Raw genomic sequence first — 23,731 nt, 5'->3', positions numbered from 1 at the left:
GTGTTAGTCGACTCTCAACAACCAGTTAAAGTGACTGTTAATTGCATTCTTTGGCTGCCACCGGGATTTTTACTTATCAGAAAAAGGCATCCCAAAATGACATGTATTTGATATATTTACTCACACTGGGTTTGGCTGAGCTGGTACACGCTTGGTGGAAGTAATCACTCTCCAAAATGTGTTCCTTGTAAGCTGTCAGAATTTAAAAATATGAATTATTATGTCTAACAAAAAGAACCACTCCCACAGATGGGTTTGAACCTATTCAAATATGTACTTTTCAGGTTGCAGAGGGTTCATCTGCAATGCATCTTATAATCCACAACAGGACAAAACAATGCAACAGGAGCCATAAAGTCTGTAAGGGAAATATTTCCTTGACAACTAACAATAAGTATTGCCTCACTGTACAAAATAAAAAAAAACTTCAACTCATTACATCCCACCATAAAATGTGTGTTCGATATCTGGCCTGCAAAAGTGAAACCCCTCAAACCCACCGTACAGATAAAGGAGGACAGTGCCTTGGCAGGTTGCTCCTGAGCCCAGGGGCCATGATGAAGGCGGTGCCAGCATCCACAGAAAAAGGCGATGACAACAACATGAATGCGGTTATTTCGAGATAATACTCGGCTTCTGCTTGCCAGTTATCACTTCCTGGTTCGGAGGGTGTCGGGGATTAGGTCTCTCCATCTGTTGGCCTGGACTCCTCAGCCACTGGTCTGACTGGGTTGCTGAATGCGGTCGGTCTTGGAGCGGGGGGGGGGGGGGTGCTGTTATGTAATCATGTTAATGCCTTTGGACTTTGACAGATGTGCAGAAGAGTGCTTTTACATTTCCTTCACTATGTTCCTCCCTTCTGGTCTCTGGGATTTCAAACTGCTCACAGATAGATTCTATCATGTGAATTAAGTTGCATTCAGGCTGGGAGGGAATGTCGCTGCTACCCCCAGATGGCGTATTTGTGCAGATTAGAATAGCAAGAGCAGAGAAAAGGTTGCAGCAGGCAGGAGCAGCAATTGGCTGTCAACAATGAAGTGCAGCAGAAGGTCAGCAGCAGCTGTGGGTTAGCCACTGAGTCTCAGCTGGTGACAGGAGGAAAGTGTGAAGGGTTTTACAGCACTTGAAGGGGAAGTAAAAAAAGATTGTTCTCTTTAGAAATTGATTTTTCTCTGTCACATCACCGTTTGTCAGAAGGAGATCAAGTGGCGTTAAAAGACTCGAGCTAACCAACTCCCAGTACCAATAACAAGCCGTCTTCTCTCTCTCTCCTCTCCTTTTTTTGTCCCTCACTCCTCCCTCTCCCTTTCTTCCCGCTGTGTTTGGGTCGCTGGGGTAACCCTGGCCCGTTTCTCTCTCAGTAAGCCTACCCTGTTATTAGAGGTCTGGGCCAATGGAGAGAACCGAAGGAGGTGAAGGAGAGATCTCTCACTCATTCTCTCTCTCAGTCCAAAACTCAGATTTGGGGACAAAAAGACGAGAAATGGCGAAGGACATGGAGAGTCTGCGTGGCTTGAAAATTAACACCCAGGCAGTGCTGTTTAATCGCTTAGGCTGTCAGCTTGGTGCTTCCAGATAATGATACCGTGGGTATGATTTAGCATTAAATAAGTGCTTAAGATCTCTTCTTAAAGCTGCGTCGTGTAGTCTGAGCTCTCGCTCCCTCTGCCTCCCTCCCTCCCTCCCTCCCTCCCTCCCTCCCTCCCTCTTTCTCTCTTTCTCTCTGAAAGTACAAGATGGTTGGCCTGAGAACTCATTCCAGTGGTGTCAGGGAGGATTCTGCTCAAAAACAATGGGGTGGCAGGCTGTGAAAATGTAATGAAATCTACTTTAAAGAGCTGCTTGTGAAGTGTTTTCGAGTTCAGTCCTGCAGGCTCGTGAATGCCAGGGACACTCACATTTTGCTTAACATGTTTTGGAGTGAAATGGGAACATTCGTAGCTCGTGATAGGAAAAGCTCATGGACTAATGTGGGTACATGTTGGTCTTGATGAAACAATAGGATGCAATTAAATGCTCTCTATCTAAACTTGTTTGTGTGTGTACAGTAGCATTGTCAGTGCCAGCTGTAACACAATAGGTGCATTGTTAGAGTAGCAAGGCTGTGTCTGATCACAACAACCAATCAGAACAGTCCTTCCTGTGTGGTAGGATAACTCCTTCCCTTGATGCAACCAATCAGAAGTACTCCTGCAAAACGACAGTGTGTTGATGGCCATTCACACAAGAGATCGTTTGTCTCGTAGAGGTACCGGCATGGCGTGGACCCGAATGGGTTCTTCTGAAGAAAAATGGCATGCAGGAACATGGGAACCCTCTTGTCTCCTCCTAGACTAAATCAGTGTGAGCCGGTGCCTCAGATGAAGAAGAGGGAGACACTCTCACTGCTAGCTGTTGGTCGCCTCCTGTATTTTAACAGTGTAGCCGTTTAAATGCGGTGTTACAGAGCGGCAGCAGTGTATGTTTTGGCACTGACGAGGGTGACGGTGAGGCCGTCTGTAATGAGTGGAAAATCACACACTCCCTGGGCTCAGATCATTGCCAGCTTCTAGATGCATTTCACCGAGCACCAAGTCGTGTATACGTTACTGAAGAAGTTCCACCATGCAGATTAATGACACCAGAGCTGGTGCAGACTTCTACTGTGGGCAGATATCAAAGAGGGAACAGCAGAGTCGTTGCCCCTCTTGATACATCATTGAAACACATCTGTGTGGTAGTATCCTCTGAAAGGACTCATTGTCGTAGCATGTCATGTAGCAGACGTCCCGCTTGGGTGGTGTTTGTCTGTTTGTCATCAGGATTACGCCAAACCTCAGAGGCCATGCAGGTGTCTAATGACATTTCCATCTAGACACAAAATCACCCCCTTCTTTTAAAAGAGAGGAAAAAGTTCATCTTGTTAATGTGTCACAGACACTCATCCATGTTTGATTTATGAGGTTGGGAAATGATTGATAACTGGTTAAAGAGTTTCTGTCCTGTTATCAGAAAGTTTGAATACTAAACTTTACAACAAACTTTAGTGACTTTCCCTTCGTGCTGGACAGTTTGACTAAAGCTGTAGTTCTGTTTTTTTCTAAATTATTTTGATGTCGTGGTATATTTTTTTCTTGTTGCGTGGCGTGACCTTGAGGCATTTTATACTTTTTCCTGATGAATCAATCACATTAATTACTCAAGGAGCTAATTGTGTGAGGTGTGCGACAGTGTAGCATCGTGAAAGATGCCTCCACTTGGTGAAACTCTGAAATCCCAAAACACAGACGCTAGTGCAACACACTGAGGACGGCTGGTTTATCCACCTTTTTCCCTTCCAGTCCTGCAATCGGCAGATAGCCCCAACTAAACTTGAGCGGTATCCTTCTTTCCATACCGTCCCAGCCTCCAAACATTTTACCAAGGTATATGACCGTTTTCGCATATGATGATCGGAGGTTTGACATGTTGGCGGAGCAGATCTCACCAGACAGGAAGCTCCCACGCAAACAGCATAGTGGAGCCAGTCAGTTTTCAAAATAAAACACCACGTGCCGACACCTGATCACCAAAACAGACAGAAAAGGACCCGATGCAGCCACGAATGCTATGTAGACATGGTACAAACACAGGAACTGAGAGACAACCGCCACATCAACAGAACCAGCACAAGTGATGAGTCTGACGAGCTGCCGCTGGAACTTTACACTGCACGGACAGAGGACGTCACAGCTGGAACATGGCGGAACCATCTCCTCTGTATTCTAGCTCAAACCTTTGCTCCGAGTTGGCTGGCTCACCTTTATCATCTGGACTAAAGCCAAAATAATCCCAGGCAGGGGCAGACTCATTTGTTTCCACTACAAGTTCTCCTGAGCCGCTAGCGCAAGTTCCCATCATGCTACGCACTACGACACATCAGTTTATTAGAAAAGGAACATGGTAATTAATGGTGTGTTTGTTTTGTTTTGTTGAATACCTTGGTGTACTGTGACACCGTCATCCCGCCCAAGCCCACCTGTGACACACCTACAGTCTTTACCCTTCACAGGCAGAGCACTTGACACGTCTGCTGTAAAGGACATGTTCTCTGTTCAAGTTGTTAGTTTAAATATCTGCTGAGCACAGTCAGGTTGGCCAGAATTCATCATTCCATTTCTCTATTCTTTGATTTTATCTTTTATCTTTTAAAACGCTCTTTAACCTCTGCAGTTCGAGTCTTCTAACTTGTCTGCTGTGCTGTGTGTGTCTTCAACTTCAATTCAGGAGCAAACACCATCATAGACGCAAATACAGGTTTCTATTTGGATAAGATTGTTGTCCATGTTGCCCAGCCTTAGTAGCTTAATGAGTTTAATGAGAGGAGTCAATGGTGACCGAGCGTAGGAGGGAGGGTTAAATGGAGGTGGGACCACTTGTATATTAATAGATCAGTCAGCCCTCACCACAAGGGAGAAGTCTTCCTCAAAGGCCCTCTGCAGAAAGCCAGCCAGGAAGATTAATACGTAGTTAACATTGTGAAAGGTTAGGTTTCTGTTCCAAACCACCGTGTTCCTAAACTTATTAAGGGGTTTTGGTGCTTAAACCGAACCAAATGGCAACAGAAAACTAAAACCATCTAAAAAAAAAAAAAAATCAGAATTCAAGCCTGTCACAAACGATCACTCAGTTGCTCAGCAACAAACCAGTTTGTTGTTCCTGCTGGTTACTGGTTCGGCCAAGAAAAACACAACTGTAATTTAAAGACAAAGGTGAAAGTCAAACTTACCTGTACAAGGTGAGAGCCCTAACCATTCACCAGTTGACTGAGCCGTGATATCCTTCAAGTTTTGGCATTTTTCTCTCTAAGATTAGGCATTAATTCTGTTAGCCATGGCAGAAGGAACCATCTCTCAGAGTTTCAGACAATTTTGAAGCATAAATGTGTTATTAAAAAGGATGCATTTTTGATTAACAGATGTGAGTTTTTAGAACAGAATTGAAGCTTTATTTGTCATTGCATAGGAGGAAAGGAAATTCAAGTTAACACTCCTGATCAGTGCTTTAAAAAATGATAAATAAGGAATTAATACGGCTTGCGCCAGGAGCGGGTCGTCTTTGTCGTGTCATTTGGCCAAATCAGCAGTTGAGGATTAGACCTGAGCAGCCTGCTCCTGTCGAGCGCAGCCACTAAGCAGGGCTGGGCTTTTAGGGTCAGTTTACTGCTGTATTTTGGCCTAGTTTAGTTTATTTTTATCCATGTGTGAGATTGACAATTTAGTTGTTTTCTACTGTAAAGGAAGGAAATGCCTCTAAATCAATGTGTTGACGACAGGAGACATGCAACATGTTCATGCATAATTGAATAGAATCAATGGAAACTGTAAATGAAAGGAATTCTGTTCAAGAGTTCCCCCTAGGATGGATAAATAAGGAGTCCTTCATGTCGTTCTGCATCATATCCATCATCACCACTCCTCACTTTTGTGGATCGTGTTTTTCAGGAAGTAGGTCAGGGTTCCAGGTCACAGGCACCCTGTTCCTGTCCACTCCCTCGCCCTCAAGGAATTCCTGCTATTCCCACACATCCCTCAACAAGGAATTTCTGGCATGCTGGAAGTTTGCAGCTATGTTGGGGACGCACGCGCACATGTGCACGGTATTGGTTTCTGTCGACCTGTAACAGCTGGCTGTGAACGTTTTCATCCAAGTCAGCTGCTGGGGGGCCATTACGAGATTACGGCTGTTTGGAACTGCTCTCAAATCAGATCTGGGAGCCGCTGTGTGTAAAAATGTGTGCGTGTGCTCATTTTTTGGTATGTGGGCAACTATTCCCCTCCCTCTGCTGACCGTACCACCCATCCCATCTGTCCTGGTCTCAGCAGCCGTTACATTCTCTCTCTGTTTAGCTTTTTGTACCCACAGAAGGACTGGCCGGGGGTGTTTGTTGCTGTGTCTTGCAGTTCGGTTGCTGAGTGAACTGCTTTGTAATATCAGCCCCTCCTAATGCCCACTTGACCTCTCAGTGGCCTCTACGATTCTCTAGCTTCCAAGGTGTGTGCTAAGTGTGTTATGCTCACACACGCACACACACACACACACACACACACACACACACACACACACACACACACACACACACACACACACACCCAGTCCTGACCTGGAATGATCACTGCCTGTGTTGTGGTAGTTTCCGTACGGCGAAGGATGACGGTCATTTCTGGCATGTGGCTCTCATCTGCTGCCCTCTCTCACTGAGGGGTGTAGCCGTATCAGCGGTTCACCACCACCCACTTCATACACAACTCCTCATCAGAGACCAACTGCTGGCTAGCAAAGATCAGTCCCGTTAGTGCTGGGTTTTATCGAACAGACGAGCATACACACGTCCTGGAAAACAATTCCTGTCACATTTTGGGGATTGAATCCCTCGAGAATGTAGAGTTTGGCAGTGGAAGCGGATTTCCTAAATTACTGAATTAAAACATCATCAGCAAGGTAATAATGACCTTCTCAGTTAAGGCCAGCATTTCATGTATTTCAAATTAAATAAGTATTGTGATGACATGTTATATTCTTGTGTTCCAGGGCGATCATAGTTTTCTCCTTTTCATCTCGTGCACCAGCGACTTGAGTCAAAAACAATCCCTTTGAACCTGAAACAGAAAGTTCCTTGGTGAGCAGTATTTACCTGCTTGGGCTGTTCCCTTATTTTTGGGTTTGAAATTGATGTCTACACAGGTGAAAATGAAGTGTGAAAATAAAGTCAAGTCACGACCAGCGACCGTCTGCTCAGCACAGGTGTTCCTAACTCTGACTTTATTGGAGAGCCAATGAAACATCAATCATGTCATCAGGAATATGCAAAACTTGGAGGCCGGAGAAGAAGATTAGAACGTTAAATTTGAGGACGGCTTCGTCAGAGCAACACCCGCTGACACGTGTTTTTTTAGGTTTGGGGTTTGTTTTTTGTTTATTTTTTACTTTAATATTCTCCTCATAATGGGTCGACCAGGTCAAAATTTGGCCAGAGATGCCGAATGGTGTCACCTCGGCAAGGCAGCCATATTCCCTGTAGAACAGTTGTTATTGTATGTATGTGATTGTAGTCGCCTCCCTCTCGCTTGCTGGAGCAGCCACACACCTTGACGCCCACTCATCACTGTCCACAGCTTTAATTAGGGCTTGCGCACCAGTGCTTCAGGATCTAAACTCTACTCAGGCACCGTTGTGAGTGTTGTGTCGTCTGTTTTATTGCATCCTCTGTGTTTCCTGCTCTGCATTCTGCCTCCTTTTATCTCTCTTCTCACTACTGCAGAGACAAATTAAGGTTTGAATTAATTTAGTCAACCTCAAAATCCTACAATGTCCTCATGTTTATTGTGCTATTACATGAATGAAACCTGCAAGTATTCGTTTTGGATTTTCGCTGGAATTTAATATTTTGCCAGTATAATTGGTATGATTGCATACCTGATAATGGTCAGGATTAAGAGTTAATTATATCATATCCGCATTTATATTCTTACTGCAAAAATACCATGAAATATTCGTTCCAGTTGTGTAACAAATCTGTGTAGCCCACCTCTAGTCAAAAGACTCATGTTGACCTCTAGATTAGATTATTAACTCCAAGCCACTGAGGATAACGAGCTAATCAAGTTGTAACCTTGAGACAGTGAGCTGATCGGGTCCTCCGTTGTAGGACCCTGCATAGGTAATGAGGTCATAGGTCAGATCCAGTCATGCATCCTGTGAGAGTGGCTGCAGAGACGCATGGAGACGTGCCGAGGTGTAAGCTGTGTAATGCAGCCGTGGCTGTTGGACACAGAGAGTGACAGCAGGGAGTGAAACGCTGAGGTGTGCTGGATTTTCTCCCCAAGCCCTCCATCCAGTGGACAGGTATCCCCCGTCCATCTCCGTCCCCTGTCTCCCTGCTCATGCTAAGCCGCTTCTCCGGGTGTATAAATGCAGTGCAGGCATGTTACGATTACAGTGCCTCCTTCACAATAGGGATTACCTCCAGGAACCTGCCTTTCTCATAGACGGGCAGATTAGCTACTCACCTAATGCCACATGAGATACACACTGATAGCGTGCATCCACTCAGCACACTAGTGGGTTTGAAAGTGCTTGGAAATGTTTGCTCCTGCTTTTCCATACGGATGTGTTGACGGCACCAAAAATGGGTGGTTTTGGTTGTCTGCTGGATTGGAATATCTCCACTCAGGAATCCTGGGATTAGCAGCAGCTGCTGCGACTCTGCCCACAGTGCTCCTCAGCACATCGTCCCACCAGTCTGTCATTAGCTGATGGTGACAGTGGACCGCGTCTCCCCATCAGCAAACAACAAGAACCAGCAATTTATGGATTTTTTACATTTTAAGGAAGAATTATCGAGCATGGCTTGCTGGGCAGCCAGTCACAAGTGGCAATGTGCTCAGAAAGACTCCACCCACATCCAGTTGACAGGTACAGCACTGCGTCGGGGGGGGGGGGGGGGGTTGTGGGTGGTTAGGTAGAGATCTACCATGAATGAATGTGTGTGAAAATGACTGGCTCATCTATCATTACCATTTCTGTCTCTTCACCTCTCGTTTCCCACCATCTCTCCCTCGTTCTCATTCGCTCCTTATTTTTCTCCCTGCCCAATAACATGAGGATAACCTGTTTTTTTCCCACTTTTGACTGAGAAAAAAAGACTTTCTCCAGTGTGTGCATGTTGTGTGCGAGTGTGGGTGTGGGTGTGACCAGGCTACTCTATATTTAGCTGCTGTGCCACTTTCTCTAGTCCCAGAGCACTGCAGAGCACAGGGAAGCGATGTGTCACACCTTTTGTGTTTGGTAAGAGAGGAAGTCAGAAAATAAACTTCAGCGATACTCTAAACTTCTGGGCTCCGATCATTGTCTGGCCAACATTCCAGACACACCGCCATCATGGTGTGGTTACAGAGAGGTCTTTGAGTGACTGAGTTAGATCACAAGCTATCCTTGCTATTCGTCACTCTGCAAAATAAAGTGAACCCAACAGGTAGATGATGTCTACAGTGCTGGACTATCATGGGCTTTGTACATTCAACAAGATATTGAGTTGTGACACAGCGGGGATATTTCTATCTTGGAGTAAACTGGAACACAAACCCAGTAGGAGTTAAGCTGCAAAAGAGCAGAAAATGTCGGTTAAAAGTGTGTGTTGGGGCTTCTGAGAGGACATGTGTCTGGTCACTAACCCACTAAATTATTGTACAGCACCACAATAGCTGCAAGTCATATAAAACACTCATTGCATGCACGATTTACACACACACGCTCTCACACACACACGCACGCTCTCACACACACACGCACGCTGTCACACACACACACGCTCTCACACACACACACACGCTCACATTGTGTGTTTGTGCTTGTCTCGATGTCAAGATTTGGTTTTTCATTGACCTTTGATTATCATGGGGTTCGGTGGCAGTCAGCCAATCAGACAGCACAGTTGAGCAACATCAAAGATCGTCTGTCATGACAGGATGAATCACTCCGCTGCCTCATCCGTCAGTGCGCAGACTTCACCAGCCACCCTCCACTCGAATGCTGCTTCTATTACTGATCCAGCCGTGAGCAACTTTCACGCAGCTAAAGGCTGAACAACAGCGAACCTTCTCTTGCCTGAGCTCATCATTGGCACATACATGCGTGCAGGGAGGGCTTTTCTAAGCATGATATGAGGGCGGAGCTTGTCATGGATACTGATTGGCATTTTACAACAGCCAATAGTACTGCATGTGCGTAGTACTCCCTGCATGATAGCACATGCAGACCAGAGACCTGCACCTTTCGTAATGTACTTGGCTCTGAATGTGAATCTTTCTTGTAATCGTGGGCCCCTTCAGACGTTCAAGATGGTGTCAGACCAGCAGATCAAATTCGGAGAGTTAAACTATGTTGTATGATGCTCAAATAAAGCTCCACTCCACTCCATTGCAGACTCGGTGTGAATGAATAAATCACGCCACTGCTATTAAGACAAGGGTCCTAAAGATGCCCCAATGTGTGAGGCGAGGCGACATGACCTCAAGAAACCTGTGATGGTAAACGCTGCAGTAAAACTGTGGGCAAATGAATACAGTGCTTGGCTCGTGGGTGTGGTTGATGTGATGCACATGTTTCATTTTGTCATGAAAACTGCCATTGTTGCCCCCCCCCCCTTTTTTTTGGCTCTAAATGATGAAGCATAACTAAGGATGGATTCGCCCATCCATAGTCAAGAAAATCACTCTTGTAACCATCACCCCTGCTCTCTCTGGCCCATCTGTGGCTCCCAGAAATAGAGACGGAGCAACTTCCCCCTGCACACCAGCATCCTCCCATGCATCATCCAGTCAGAACTACAAGCTCCCTCCCTCCAGCAGCGCAGTGGGAAATGTAGTTGATCATACTCAGTTGTTATTGTGGCGCCCTGAGGGAGGGCAGGAGAAAAATGAGAGGAGGAACGAAAATGGAGACAAGTTCTGATTCTCATCCATCTCCTGTGGTAGAGGAACGAATTAGCATATCAGTAGCATTGTAGACCTCATTGTGACGACATGCTGAGAGCAGTGATTGGAGTGTAATTCACCACAAACGCCTGAGGCGCGTGTGTCTGGGTGTGTGGCTTTGCATCGTTACAATTGTAAACAGCTGACTGAGGTGTTGCTCCTCCCCTTTGAAGGCTCCTCATTGTCTAATACTCAGCATCAGTGTGTGTCTTCAGTCTCATTTGTGTGAAACGTGCTCGTAACAGGAAGTTTTTGTGAGCTTGTGGATAAACAACCTGGCAGGTGTCTATCTGACACAAAAGATGAGGATGAAAAACAGGAGACAGACAGACAGACTTGCGTAATATGACTTGTCTGGGTCATTCGTCGAACAATCCAGGCCTCCCTGCCCTGGCTGAAGGACAAAATCTGGGCCCATTCTGTCCAAGTTTTATGTTCCCCCCATCAGGGATGTGTGCGATTGTGTGTGTGCGCTTCGCTTGTCGAGTATGTCTCGACAGCCCCTCGCTCACTTGTGACAGAACATTATCAGCGCGTCGGGGATCTTCAGTGCAGTCACACCCATGGGAGCCTGGGTGATGGTTTTGGAGTGACAGTCTATTGTTCAGGTTATTGCTGTGGGGGGTTGCGTCAGCCCTCATGCTTAACTGCTCACTTCAGCTTCCATTTATTGCACACAAACTGGTACGTAATATTCGTCCCTCCTCCCGTGCCAGAGGAGTGGGATTCCTCAGAAAGATGATGTGAAAGCTCCTTGTACACGATTCACCAGAGAATACAAGCAACTGCAAGCAGACGTTTGTTAGGAGGAAAATTTCGCATATCAGTCTAAGTGAAGGCAAACAGTTGGAGGGAGTATAGCTTTTTTTTCGAAACTGGCAGCTTCTTCTCTAAAATTGCCTTTGAGAAAAATCTAACTGCGGTTTGTACAGAAGGTGCAGGGAAATATTGAAAGCTGAGATGTCTGAATTCTTAAATAGAAACCATGCAGTTAGTTGATGCCCAAGAAAACTCACCATGGGGTAGTTGAGGTCTTCATTGTGCGTCTTCACCTCTCAGGCCATTTTCTCCTCTCAACCCTAATCTGTGGACTCGGGGGTCGTTTCTCTGCCCTAAATTGCGAACTGAAGTTGATTCTGTTCAGTTCTCCTTCAGGAAGAGCTGCAGCAGTGACATTTTACCCCCTAGTCTCACCTCCGCTGGTCACATGACCCCGTGCTTCCTCTTTGCATGTTTGTTTGAATTAATGATACTCTCTTTTTTGAGCTGCTAGTATTGATATTACATCACGGCACATTGTGACCACCTCTGTTCCAGCAGCTAGTTTTGACTCAGTTTGTGAATATTTCAAGTCATTTGATATGACATACATAATATTTGATCACCCAGGTGTGACACACGAAGTTGTATTTGCTAAGAGAGTATTGCATTATGTACTATTTTGTATTGCAGTATATCATGACATGTATATATATTTACGGCATGTATACTTCATATGAGGTCCACGCCAACATCCAGCCCTGATGCACGTGTCAGTGACCTTTTTTCCCTCATGATGCAAGCAGTCTGAGATGAGGACTTAATTCCCTGCGTTCAAAAGCTGCAGATCTCCATCCAGATTAAAAAAAAAAAATCCCCCTGCCCTAAATAATCTGCCTTCAAGAAAAAAGTCGCAGTCAATCAACTGGAAAAGAACCAGGAGAAAAGAACCATCAGTGTCCCAGCCAGACCTCATTGTGTCATTTTCTCCTCTTTTTTGTCTTTCTATCCAGGTTTCAGGAGAAATGAGGAGATGAGAGCGATGGAGGTGCTTCCCATCCTGAGAGAGAAAGTCGCCTTTTTGTCAGGTAAAGCGCGCGTGTGTGTGTGCGTGTGTGCGTGTGTGTGTGTGTGTGTGTGTGTGGTCCTCCAAATCTCGTAACCTTCGCTGGCTAATCATGGCAGAAAACAACATCCAGTTCTTGAGCTGTGCTGCGTCTCTGCTCTTGCTGTCCTCTGTCTCTCCCTCAAGCTCACACAGTCACACTGTGTGAACATAATAATGAGCCCTGAACTCTGCCTGTAAAAACTCAAGGGGGTGAGAATGACGCTCAGACACTTAACCCTTGACCCCCCATGACACACATCCACGCAGGCAGAGACTAAACACAACACAGACACTCATTGTTTAGCCATCGTCAGCAGGACTACAACTAAAGAGATGAAGATGCCTGTATCTTTGCCCCCCCCCCCAGCAGCTCAAACATGTCTGACACACACACAGAGACTCACACTCACACTCACAAGTCAGAGCTGGAGATATGGAATGTCAGGAACATCCAGCAGGATTATGTGTACATCATCATTCAGTGTCTATGAGTATGCAAATGGAAAACCCTTCTACACACAGCCAACAGCCAAAAGCAGTAACAAAGTGAAGTGTGTGTGTGTGTGTGTGTGTGTGTGTGTGTGTGTGTGTGTGTGTGTGTGTGTGTGTGTTAATTGCACACTCCTCTTTGGTCCCCTTGTGTGTTTGTGAGGAAGGTCACAGACAGAATTGCGATGATGATGACGATGACTCAGAAAAACACATAGAAATCGAGAGAAGGAGAGGCAGGGCAGCGTTGCCATAGAGATGACTTACTGCCAGCTACTGCATCCCATAGAAGTTGCTGGCTGAGTAATTGGCTTTGATGTGGGGGGGGGGGGGGGGGTAGTAGAGGGACTGCTGGTGAAAAGCAGGGTAAATGAGCTCTAAGCCTATTACCCCGAATCCATCCCTTAATAAATCGGCCACGTCCGCCTTCACTCATGTTTCTGTGTTTGCCACGTGAGCGTTTGATTTTCTCCTCTGAGCAGCCCGGGGGGGCCTGCAGGCGTGCAGCAGCAACCCAACTGAACTCACTCATTTGTGGGCTGAGCACAGTCAGCCTGTGTTTACAAGTGCCCACGTGAGTGGAGCAGCTCTCTGCTTCTGCAAGCGCGCAGGAATATGATTATGATAGTGGCAGAAATTCATGACTGCAAACGTTACCCAGCTACTTGAAACACTGACAACATGGTGCTCCGACGGTTGGTTTCATGCTGTCAGTCGGAGAAATACAAAAACGCTGTCCTATATTGCTCAGGTTTATTATACAACACATGTTCCCAGGTATTTAGCATCCATGGTTTGAGTGCAGTCTACATGGTTCCTAATGTTGCGTCCACCCTTATCCACATGGATGTGGACGGAGGGAGAGGGAGGTCACCCATCGCCAGATGCATCATCACTCTTAATTGAATGGTTGAATGAATAATGTGGAATTTTTGTTCTCTCACGCCAACATTTTTCAACCAGTGGGGCTGACACAGATGATTCTTCTTTTTTTTTTTTAAAAAGGCAACGTATACGATATTAACATTTGTTCATACTGAGAAACACATTCAAACATTACAGATTCTTCCTCATCTGCGGTTGCAACTGTCAGTTTTAACTGCGCTTCGTTGCAAGTCTTTGTTCCTTTTTTGGGGGGGGGACAAAATGGACATCGTACTGGATCCAAACATTAAGATTATTGTACGCAGACATGCTCCTTTTCAGAGTGTCAAAATGAAACAAACATGGAGTCCAGAACAAGCAGTGAGGCCCTGATTGCGTGTGACGTGTTTGCTCCCGTGGCAGCTTTCCTAAATATGGCGACGTTTACATGGAGCGCAGTAATTTGGGATTGACCCCATGAAAACAATCATCACTCCAAATTACAGAGAAAAAAAAAACACACGCCGATGTAACGTGGGCGGGCATCTTCAGTCATTCCTCAGACTGCTCTGGAATACGTAAGCAGGAAGGAGAATGGAATATTTAACAAGACTCTCACGTAAAACACGGATGGAAGTGTTGTCTATCGTAGGATGGGCCAACTGTTGACTTATCGCCGTCCATGTAAACGTGGCCAGTGTCCTTCTGTATTCATGACGGGCCTGATGTCCTCTTTAATCTCCTCTCATTTATTGTGTGAACAAATATGACTACGGTGCAATGAGCTGAGCAGCAGACATGTTAGCCTAGCACCAGAGCAGTGCGGCTGATATCACTGGCGGCTTCATTCTGCTCAAGAGCCCAAGGAAGACGTTGACAGGGTGACCACGGGCCAAACGGCACGACGCCAGACGCAGAGAAGCTGAAGCAGATAAATCCTCAGCTAAACTTCATTTAATTATGTTCCCACGCGCTTTTCCTTCTGCGACATGTCAGAATGTTCTTCATGAAAAAAGAAAAGGCGAGTTGGGAAAAACTTTTCCACACAACATAAACTTTTATTCAGGTTGTCATAGATTTGTGCATTTTTTCTGTCGTGACTGTAACTCACTCCCGCTCTGTGTGTGTGTGTGTGTGTGTGTGTGTGTGTGTGTGTGTGTGTGTGTGTGTGTGTGTGTGTGTGTGTGTGTGTGTGTGTGTGTGTGTGTGTGTTTTGTGCCTCAGGGGGCAGAGACAGACGTGGTGGCCCGGTGTTAACGTTCCCATCACGCAGCAACCACGATAGAATACGATCAGATGACCTGAGGAGACTGATTGCCTACCTCGCCAGCATCCCCAGGTTACACATTCTTTACATATGCTGCACTGTGTGTGTGTGTGTGTGTGGGGGGGGGGGGGGGGGGTCGGTTTCTTCTTCAGAAGGAAAAGCGATTCCTCAAACCAGAGCGAAGATGGAGAGAAATGTTTCGGTTAGCTGGAGAGAGTGTGAGATACAGAGAGGGAAAATCCTTCCCTGACAGAGGGATGAATAACAGCCAACAAGAAAGGAAAGGAAGGAGGAATCCACAGGGAGACAGCAGTTGTGGGGGGGGGGGGGGATTAAACTGACAGAGACGGAGAGCGCATGTGTGAGCAGGCGAGCGAGAATGTGTGTGTGAAAGCAAAACAAAGTGTCGCAGTAGCTGAGGCAGTGCAGCAGCAGCAGTTAGTGTGGACGAGTAGCTTCTCCCCTCGCAGGTAAAACACGTCTCCAGCTCTCTGTTTACATCTCCATCTCTCCGATCCGGCGCTCATCTCCTCCTTCCATCCATCGCCATCCCTGCCTCCTCTCTGTCCACTCATCTCCATCACCACATTAATATGCAAAATGGGAGAGAATTCAATGTAAATCTGTCTCTTTCTGTATGTCCCTCAGACACTCAGAACCACGGACATCGCATTATGCATATCCTCATATGTGGCGGCTGTGTCGTTTTTGGTGACCAAAGGTGTTCTATTTTAGGAAAGACAACATCTGCATGCTGGCTCGCTACTGACAGGCTGTCAGAGAGAGAGAGAGAGAGAGAGAGAGAGAAAGGTCTGGAAAAGCTGATGTTGGAGGAATATTAAAATCATGTTTGTCGTGGCTGTGACAAATGAAGAGCCAAACGGAGAATGTTTTATAAATGCAAGCGATCAGAGCAGTTTATGAACAAGAGAAGTAAAACGATGCCAAACAGGATGAGAGATGGTTTTACACGTCAGATTTGAAGGAAAAGAGGATAATGATGTCGTCTGTAGGATCGGGGAGAGAAGCGACGCACAAATGTGCTGATGCGTGTTTTTATGCTCCTGCACTGATCTGGGGCTCATTGGCTGCAGGTGGGGGTGTGTGTCTGCGTAGGTGTGTGGGAGCTTTGTTTGCTGCGTAGGCGTCTCACGATATAGAAAATGCGCCATCTCAGTGGTTTATGCTCCCATTTTTTCTCCTTCTCATATCCATACCCCTTCTTTTCCTCTATCCACTCTCATCCTTCCCCGCGCCTGTCATCTGTCTCTTCCCCGGCTGGATTATGCTCTCTCTCAAATCTGCCCCTCCTCTCTCCTCTCCTCTCCTCTCCTCTCCTCTCTGTAATACCTCCCACGCCTGCTGACCTCCCTCCATCCCAGCGAGGAGGTATGTAAACATGGCTTCACAGTCATCGTTGATATGCGCGGCTCCAAGTGGGACAGCATCAAGCCTCTCCTGAAGATCCTGCAGGAGTCGTTTCCCTCCTGCATCCACGTCGCACTCATCATCAAACCAGACAACTTCTGGCAGAAGCAGAGGACAAACTTCGGCAGCTCCAAGTTTGAGTTTGAGGTAAGATCCTCTCTGGTTTTAAAAGAATAATGAGCCAGACAATCATGGAAGCTGTTTCTGTTCGTCGAAGCTGCGGGTTACATGTCACAGTAACAGCTTTTTTGGTTAATATTTAATATGTGACGCTCACAGAAGGAGCGATCAGGCTGTGATATAGTTTTAACGTTGTGTGTTTACGAGCGGTTCTTTCCAGAAAAGTGCTATTTTATATTTTTATATAACAGTGGATAATTTGCTGTCAGCTGAGTTGTGATAACAGCTGCTATATCCCCCCCTGAGCTGCTGGTTGTCAGCACATGTCATTATTGCTGCTCCCCGCTGCTGTGGACGTGCACATCACCAGCCTGTTTGGCAGTAGAAAGTCTCAGCACATTCAACCCAAAAACAGCACTGAGTGTTTGGGACGCCATCGCTGAGCGCCGCGGCACATTTTGACCGCTAATTTAGTGAGTTAGCTTCACGCTTGGACTATTGCACGGACAGAAAATGGAGTCTAAATTATACACGTATCCATTTTCTGCCTGCCAACAGATTCAAAGCTTGTTAAAGGAATATGATTAACTTTGAACTATGGAAGGAAACTTGTTTACTGTGATGCATCTTGGCCAGGAAATTAAGAAGTTCCATCCCAATAAAATTCTGCTGTTTTGAAATCTTTGAACATATTTCTCAAACAACCTTTAATATAATCTCACCCAGCCGCTGGAACCGAGCATCCTCAGTGGATGATTTTTGCCTTTACAACCTTGTGTGTGTGTGTGTGTGTGTGTGTGTGTGTGTGTGTGTGTGTGTGTGTGTGTGTGTGTGTGTGTGTGTGTTTAAATCCATTATTGTGGACATGCCCACACACACCCTAGCCCCATTGTCGTCAGATGACACCCTATTGATGATGTGATCGGTGAAATAGCCCGATGTCACAGAGCAGGCTGAAAGTAGGCAGAAGCTGCGCTGCCATCAATACGGTCTATTTCTCCGTGTGTTCCTGCTGCCTGACCTTTGACTGTTCCAAAAGGAAGAAGGAAGAGAACGTTTTCACCTTGAGCTGTTCACACGTGATTCTGTTGCTGTACAACAGAAGGATTAGAACACGGCCTGGCAGGAGTGCCGAATGTGTGTCATACCATTTTAATCAAGTATTGTGGTGCTGCGGTGATATCTCAACAGACCAGGCTGGAGCGACAGTGCGCCATCGTTCCATGTAAAGGTCTGCATGGTAGTTCTGGTTTTTCCTGTCAGGCATTGACAAACAAAACCTTGGCTCAGATTTAAATGCATTTTCGTAGCGATCAGTGTCAGTATCGTCTCATCATATGAATTTGTTTTTCTTGAGATCACATTGACTGTCAGCCGTATCTGTTTTTAAATATCAGCATGTTGAATATCAGCCAAGAATGGGACATTGCGCTTCCCTTGCGTTTGATTGCTTTAAAAACGTCAGCTACTGCACCCGAATGCTAGCATTTGTTGCAGCTAAGCTAAGTGGCAGCCGTCCCGTGGTCGTCGGCCGCTCCGTAGCCCGCAGAGAGGAGAGAAGGGCTCCAGAAACGATGCACATAAAGTGACCTCCCAAAGAGTTGGCATGAACCTCATCGCCCGTCACTGCGCATTCTGTTCCTGTATGTGGGGACATCCCCATGAGGTTTTAATCATGCGGCACTTGTAGAATTCCCAAATGTTGGCAGGCCAAAAGATCAAATGCTGATAATTAAAGAAGTCCTTTCATGGGGTGTTGTGAGAACAGTAGAGCCTAAACAGGGATGAGCCGACGTCGACCACGTCAGCTGTAAAACAGCGTCCTTGTTTGCTTCAAATCCACATCTGGTGGACGTTGTTGTTTTTTGTTCCCAATGTTGACACTGGCATTAGAAATATGATTCCGTCTGTGATTGTAAATCACGTGTAATTTCAGCTCTGTTGATGGAGAGGTGTTGCTAGGGCTACAGTTGTGACGAATGTGTGCAAAATTGTCCACGGCTGATGAAAGTGGGCCGGCATTCTCACCCCTGGTCAGCCGGCAGCGTATAGATTATTCCGTGTTACTGTGGCAAGTGGAGCTGAAGGATGTTGTCCTGGCTCGGTTAGATGACGGGTTCCCTCGCTCCGCTTCCTGTTGAATTGAGTCAAAATAGCAGCACCCTCAGTGGAGATGTGTGCGTGAATTATGTAGCTTTGTGGGAGAAAGAAAGGAACCCAACAGCCTCTCACACTACGTGCAAATCAATAAACTAGCAACAAGAGCGACCGTAGTGATGTCAGTATTTCCCCTGGCGAGAGCCGCCGTGTGTTCATACCCAAGGACACCAGTGTTCCTCGGCATTGTTTGGCCTACACAACACTACCCAGCTCTGGTTCTGTCTCCCTCCATCTCTGGCCATGTGTGTGGGGGTGGTGTGTGGAGGTGGCTTAGCAGAAACACAGAGGCACTGAAACCAAACAGGGAAGCTTCTCCTCACGCCATCTCTGATATTGATATTGTAATACATGCAGAGAGGATTTCAAGAATAATTAAAGAGAAACGCTGCTGTGGGGGTTTAAGTGTTTAACTGTGAGTTGAAAAGTCGTGAACTTTAAAAGATAAAAAAAAAAAAAATTCTGAAGAGAAGCTGCTGCGCGCTGAAGTGACAGGATGCAGCGGATCAAATGTGCTCAAGTCATGTGTTACGTTAATTACATGCCTGCCGTGTTTTCTGCAGAGATGTGCTGAATATTGCATCTCACATCTGTCCTTAAGAAAAGTTCCCTTTCTCGATTTTTGGAAACAAAAGGTGGGTTGTGTGTGCTCTAAATAAAGATTTGAACAGCATCTGAGGGATCAAAGGATCAAGCATCAAAGGAACACAGTGGGAGGAAAGGAGAGATTAGAGGCAATTTGGGCTCAATCGACTGAAACGAACTAAAATCTGTCTTAAACCTGCTTCAATCACCTCTTGACTCAGATTCTGCTGGAGCACCGTAACAATGGCACCACCGACATTATTACGCCTCGATTTTTACACAAAACCAACCGGAACTGTGAAATGTCGCTCCCGCTTGTGATTTTCCAGTCTTTTTGAACAGTGGTGCGATGTGTTCCTGTTGCTGCCTCTGCCGCTGGCTCGGAGGTGAAACTGTCTGCCCCCCCCCCCCCCCCCCCCCCCCCCCGCATGCATCTGTTTGCTTCAATGCGGACGGCGAGGTGCACGGGTCGCGTTACATCCCAGCATCCCAGCTTGAAAAGACGTGTCAAAACTGTAACTTTTTTTCTGCTCATGCTCCTCTAGACCACCATGGTGTCATTAGAGGGTCTGACGAAGGTGGTGGACCCCTCCCAGCTGACTGCGGACTTTGACGGCAGCCTGGACTACAACCACGAAGAGTGGATAGAGGTGAGATTTGCCCACCCACCTCTCAGGCCTGTCCGCCTGGTGTGAAGGGCGAGCAGGAAATCGTTCAGTTCCCCACGGACTTTTAAATTCAGAACTGAGGTCAAGAAAGAAATTAGGAAAATGCAGGTGTTACCTTCACGTGTGCACTCCATCATTCAGAAGGGACTTGTCAGCCATTTTATATCATCCACCCTTCCAGCAGGACTTGCTGCCCCAAAATCTGTGTTTTTCTTTGTTTTGCATTCAGGTGCGTGTTGCGTTTGAGGAGTTCTCCGGTCACGCCACGCAGATGCTGGCTCGACTAGAGGAGATGCAGGAAACTGTCTCCAGAAAGGATTTTCCCCAAGACCTGGAGGGAGCTCGGAGAATGATAGAAGAACACGCCACACTGAAGAAGAAAGTCATCAAAGCTCCTATAGAGGAGCTCGACACGGAGGGACAGAGGTGAGCCCACATTTCAGTCCTACGTATTCATGCTTTGGTCAGATCACATAAAAGCTCCTCAGATGCTGCAATTTTTCTTCTTGGTTGCTCGACTTCAAGGTGAAAAAAATCCTTTGCAGGTTTTTTTACGCAACCATTCATTCTTTGAGCACCCGTGAATTTTATTCCAGTAAATGTACTCTAGAATAAAAACTGAACACCTAAATACCTCTCCATTAAAAACCAATAAAAGCACAGCATTGCTAACTTGGTATTGAACCCTGAACCACTTTCTCTAGGTTGCTCCAGCGAATCCAGAGCAGCGAGTCTTTCTCCAACCGCAACGGCAGCAGTGGCGGCAGTGGAGGAAGTAGCAGTAGCAGCGGTGGGGTCTGCAACGCTGACACCCAGGGCCTGGTGCCACGAATCACCCAGCTGCTGGACAAGCTTCACTCCACCCGACAGCACCTCCATCAGGCCTGGCATGTTCGCAAGCTCCAGTTGGATCAGTGCTTCCAGCTCCGCCTTTTCGAACAGGACGCAGAGAAGGTCGGTGGCCGGCGGGAATCGGGGGTGGGTGCAGTGTAGGTCATTTAGAGCGAGCAGTGATGCAGGGGTAATCTATGACCACAGCTGGTGATCAATGTAGGACAAGCAACCTCCAATATAAACGAGTCCTAATTATACCCACAGTGAAGCATGGATTTTGTGCTGTGCAGGCAGAGCTCATCAATTCCTGTCCTTTTTTATTATGGCCTATAAACTTTTGAGCACATCCTATAACTTAAACCTCCGACTGTCAGGTGATGACAGCTACAGCACAAACAACGCATGAGACAGGCAACATTCAGAGATCCATGTTAGAATAGAAGAGCAGGCTGCAGCAGCAGAGTGCTGCGGTCTTGGATACACTGCAGCAGTAGGAGCTTGTTGCTAGGACACCATAGGCCACCAGTTGTTCTGTAGAGGAGCCGAAGAGGAGACTCTTAATAGAGGCAGATCATTTCTCAGTGTGCTGGCCTGGATAGACGACATCTATCTCAACACTGCAGCAACACACACACACACACACACACACACACACACACACACACACACACACACACACACACACTGGTTCAGCAGTGATGGGCCAAAGCTAATGTTGCATCTGTACCTTCAGTGTGTGTGTGTGTGTGTGTGTGTTTGTGTGTGTGTGTGTGTGTGTGTATACATATATATACAATATTTTTTTTGGGGGGGGGTGTCTTCATTTGTCAAACTACCATTAATTCACGTGTCTCCCTGTTCCTCAGATGTTTGACTGGATCATGCACAACAAGGGTTTGTTCCTGGCAGGCTACACAGAGATTGGCAACAACCACCCCCACGCGGTCGAGCTGCAGACCCAGCACAACCACTTCGCTATGAACTGCATGGTAAGACACACATACTTGCGCGCACACACACACACACACACACGGAGCAGGAGGATTTCTGCCCACGCGGGCTATCAAGTCCGTACCCTGCACTGTATAATCATATAGTTATTGCACTTAGCATCAACCTCTAGCACTGTGTTTGTTTGGAGCTGCATGTGCTCATGTGCACCTGCTGGTCGACTGTGTGTGTTGGACGCAACACAACCTGGTATTAAGTAATCCTAGTCTTTATCCACTGTCAGCGTTATGTAACCATTATGAAACTGTTGAGAGCAATCAATCTCGCCGCTAAGAGTTTCTATCCCCGCGTGAGAGACTGTGGTGGCGGCCCACGAGGCCCGAGCTGCTCCGTCCTCACCGCGTAGTCCCTTGTCTTAATAAATGTCTTAAAATCTTGAATTTGTCTGGTTTTTTGCAGAATGTGTATGTGAATATCAACCGCATCATGTCAGTGGGCAACCGGCTGCTGGAGTCAGGACACTATGCCTCCCAGCAGATCAAGCAGATCTCAGGTCAGCTGGAGCAGGAGTGGAAGGCCTTCGCCGCAGCGCTGGACGAACGCAGCACGCTGTTGGAGATGTCGGCCAGCTTCCACCAGAAGTGTGACCAGGTATGACGACGCACAAACATGCAAATAGATGCTCAGTCTCCATTATGAATATGGTTCTGCAAGGACGTACCCTTGAACTGAAGACAAACCAGGCTCAGAGAGCCGTCTCTGTGAGGCGAACAATGCAAGCCGGTTCTCATCTGAGAACCAATATATCATCATCTTTTTACCTCATTCCTTATGAACTGGGAACCACGCTAGAACGACGCTTAGTGATCCCCTTTCAACCACCATTGCTAAGCTAAGCTAACCGGCTGCTGGCTGGAGCCTCATAGTTACTTCCACTGTTCTCATCTGAGGACCAGAAGGCCAGTGAGGGCGTCTTCCCAGTCAGGCTCAGTAGGAGTCGCATTCAGCAACTCTCACGTTGATGTTGCTTTGGAAGTACCAGATGTGCTGACCCTCACTGCACTAATGGATGACACACGAGCACTTATTTCAGATTTTAAAATAACTATTTGGCTTCATTAAATCTATAAAGCCTTAACATATGCACCACATTAACATATATTTACATAAAAATATGCAGGATGTGAGTAAAACATTTGTTATCTGCTGGTATTTTTGTCTCAGCTCATTACGGAAGGATTCATGGTACAGTAGCAGAATTCCTGACAAGGGAACATGGGCGGTGCCACTTTTCCAACCTGGAATTCTACCGTCATCAGACCAAGCTTTCATGTTTGTGAGCTGAATTGGAAACACCTCTGTCTCTGAGAGTTTTCATCCTCATCGCTCCTCACATACAGAGACGCTCTTAAGTCTTTCGTGTGTGTTATTCCAATTGTCGTGGTAGAGGTAATGAGATGGAGATCATGTCATGACTTCATATCCCTGTGAGCTAGAGTCTTTGTTTTGCCCCCCCCCACCCCACCCCCCACTCCCGCAGAGTTGAGGGAACGTTCTAGGAAGTCATCACCACCGTACTTGAACAGCACACTCAGCCATGGTGCCATAATTCTTCAGAAAATGTCTTCAGAAAGTTTCTAACGTGCAAGGAAATATCTGCAAGTTTAAGCCCAGTAAAAGAAAGTGCCCCACAGGCGACTTTCTGTACGCTCGCATATGTGGAGAACATTTGAATCCTGTGGCGAGGAGGTAGACATGCCGCGCTTCCTGTGAACTGTACAACATCTGAGTGACAGCACGTGTTGATGTAGGCATGTGTTTCTCCTCCCTGCAGTACATGAGTAACGTGGACTCGTGGTGTAAGGCGTGTGGTGAAGTGGATTTGCCTTCTGAGCTTCAAGATTTGGAAGATGCCATCCACCATCACCAGGGCTTGTATGAGCACATCACCGCAGCCTACTCTGAGGTAACACTGGCTTCTCACGGAGATGAGGAGGGAGTCTTGCTG

The 23,731-nt window shown here is 46.6% G+C and overlaps 1 protein-coding gene across 3 annotated transcripts in view; it reads left to right on the top strand.

Moving 5' to 3' along the window:
* LOC147241129 (triple functional domain protein) overlaps positions 1 to 23,731 on the top strand; it is a 76,065-nt gene that overhangs the window by 22,749 nt on the left and 29,585 nt on the right. Inside the window, exons 1-10 of one of the 3 annotated variants that reach the window (XM_086194169.1) lie at positions 8,017 to 8,433; positions 12,266 to 12,340; positions 14,938 to 15,052; positions 16,363 to 16,555; positions 19,816 to 19,920; positions 20,168 to 20,364; positions 20,643 to 20,892; positions 21,639 to 21,761; positions 22,183 to 22,374; positions 23,558 to 23,689. In XM_086194169.1, the coding sequence (XP_086050295.1) occupies positions 8,274 to 8,433; positions 12,266 to 12,340; positions 14,938 to 15,052; positions 16,363 to 16,555; positions 19,816 to 19,920; positions 20,168 to 20,364; positions 20,643 to 20,892; positions 21,639 to 21,761; positions 22,183 to 22,374; positions 23,558 to 23,689 (1,542 nt within the window). In that variant the 5' untranslated portion in view covers positions 8,017 to 8,273. Of the gene's footprint in view, positions 1 to 8,016; positions 8,434 to 12,265; positions 12,341 to 14,937; positions 15,053 to 16,362; positions 16,556 to 19,815; positions 19,921 to 20,167; positions 20,365 to 20,642; positions 20,893 to 21,638; positions 21,762 to 22,182; positions 22,375 to 23,557; positions 23,690 to 23,731 lie in introns of those variants that run through there. The other 2 variants (XM_086194167.1, XM_086194168.1) reach the window with 2 other exon arrangements.

The sequence above is a fragment of the Aulostomus chinensis genome, chromosome 22 (assembly GCF_037954235.1).
Source record: "Aulostomus chinensis isolate RoL2024-O1b breed Wild chromosome 22, RoL_Achi_v1.0, whole genome shotgun sequence".
Taxonomy (NCBI): domain Eukaryota; kingdom Metazoa; phylum Chordata; class Actinopteri; order Syngnathiformes; family Aulostomidae; genus Aulostomus; species Aulostomus chinensis.
This window is presented reverse-complemented; position numbering and strand designations above follow the sequence as displayed.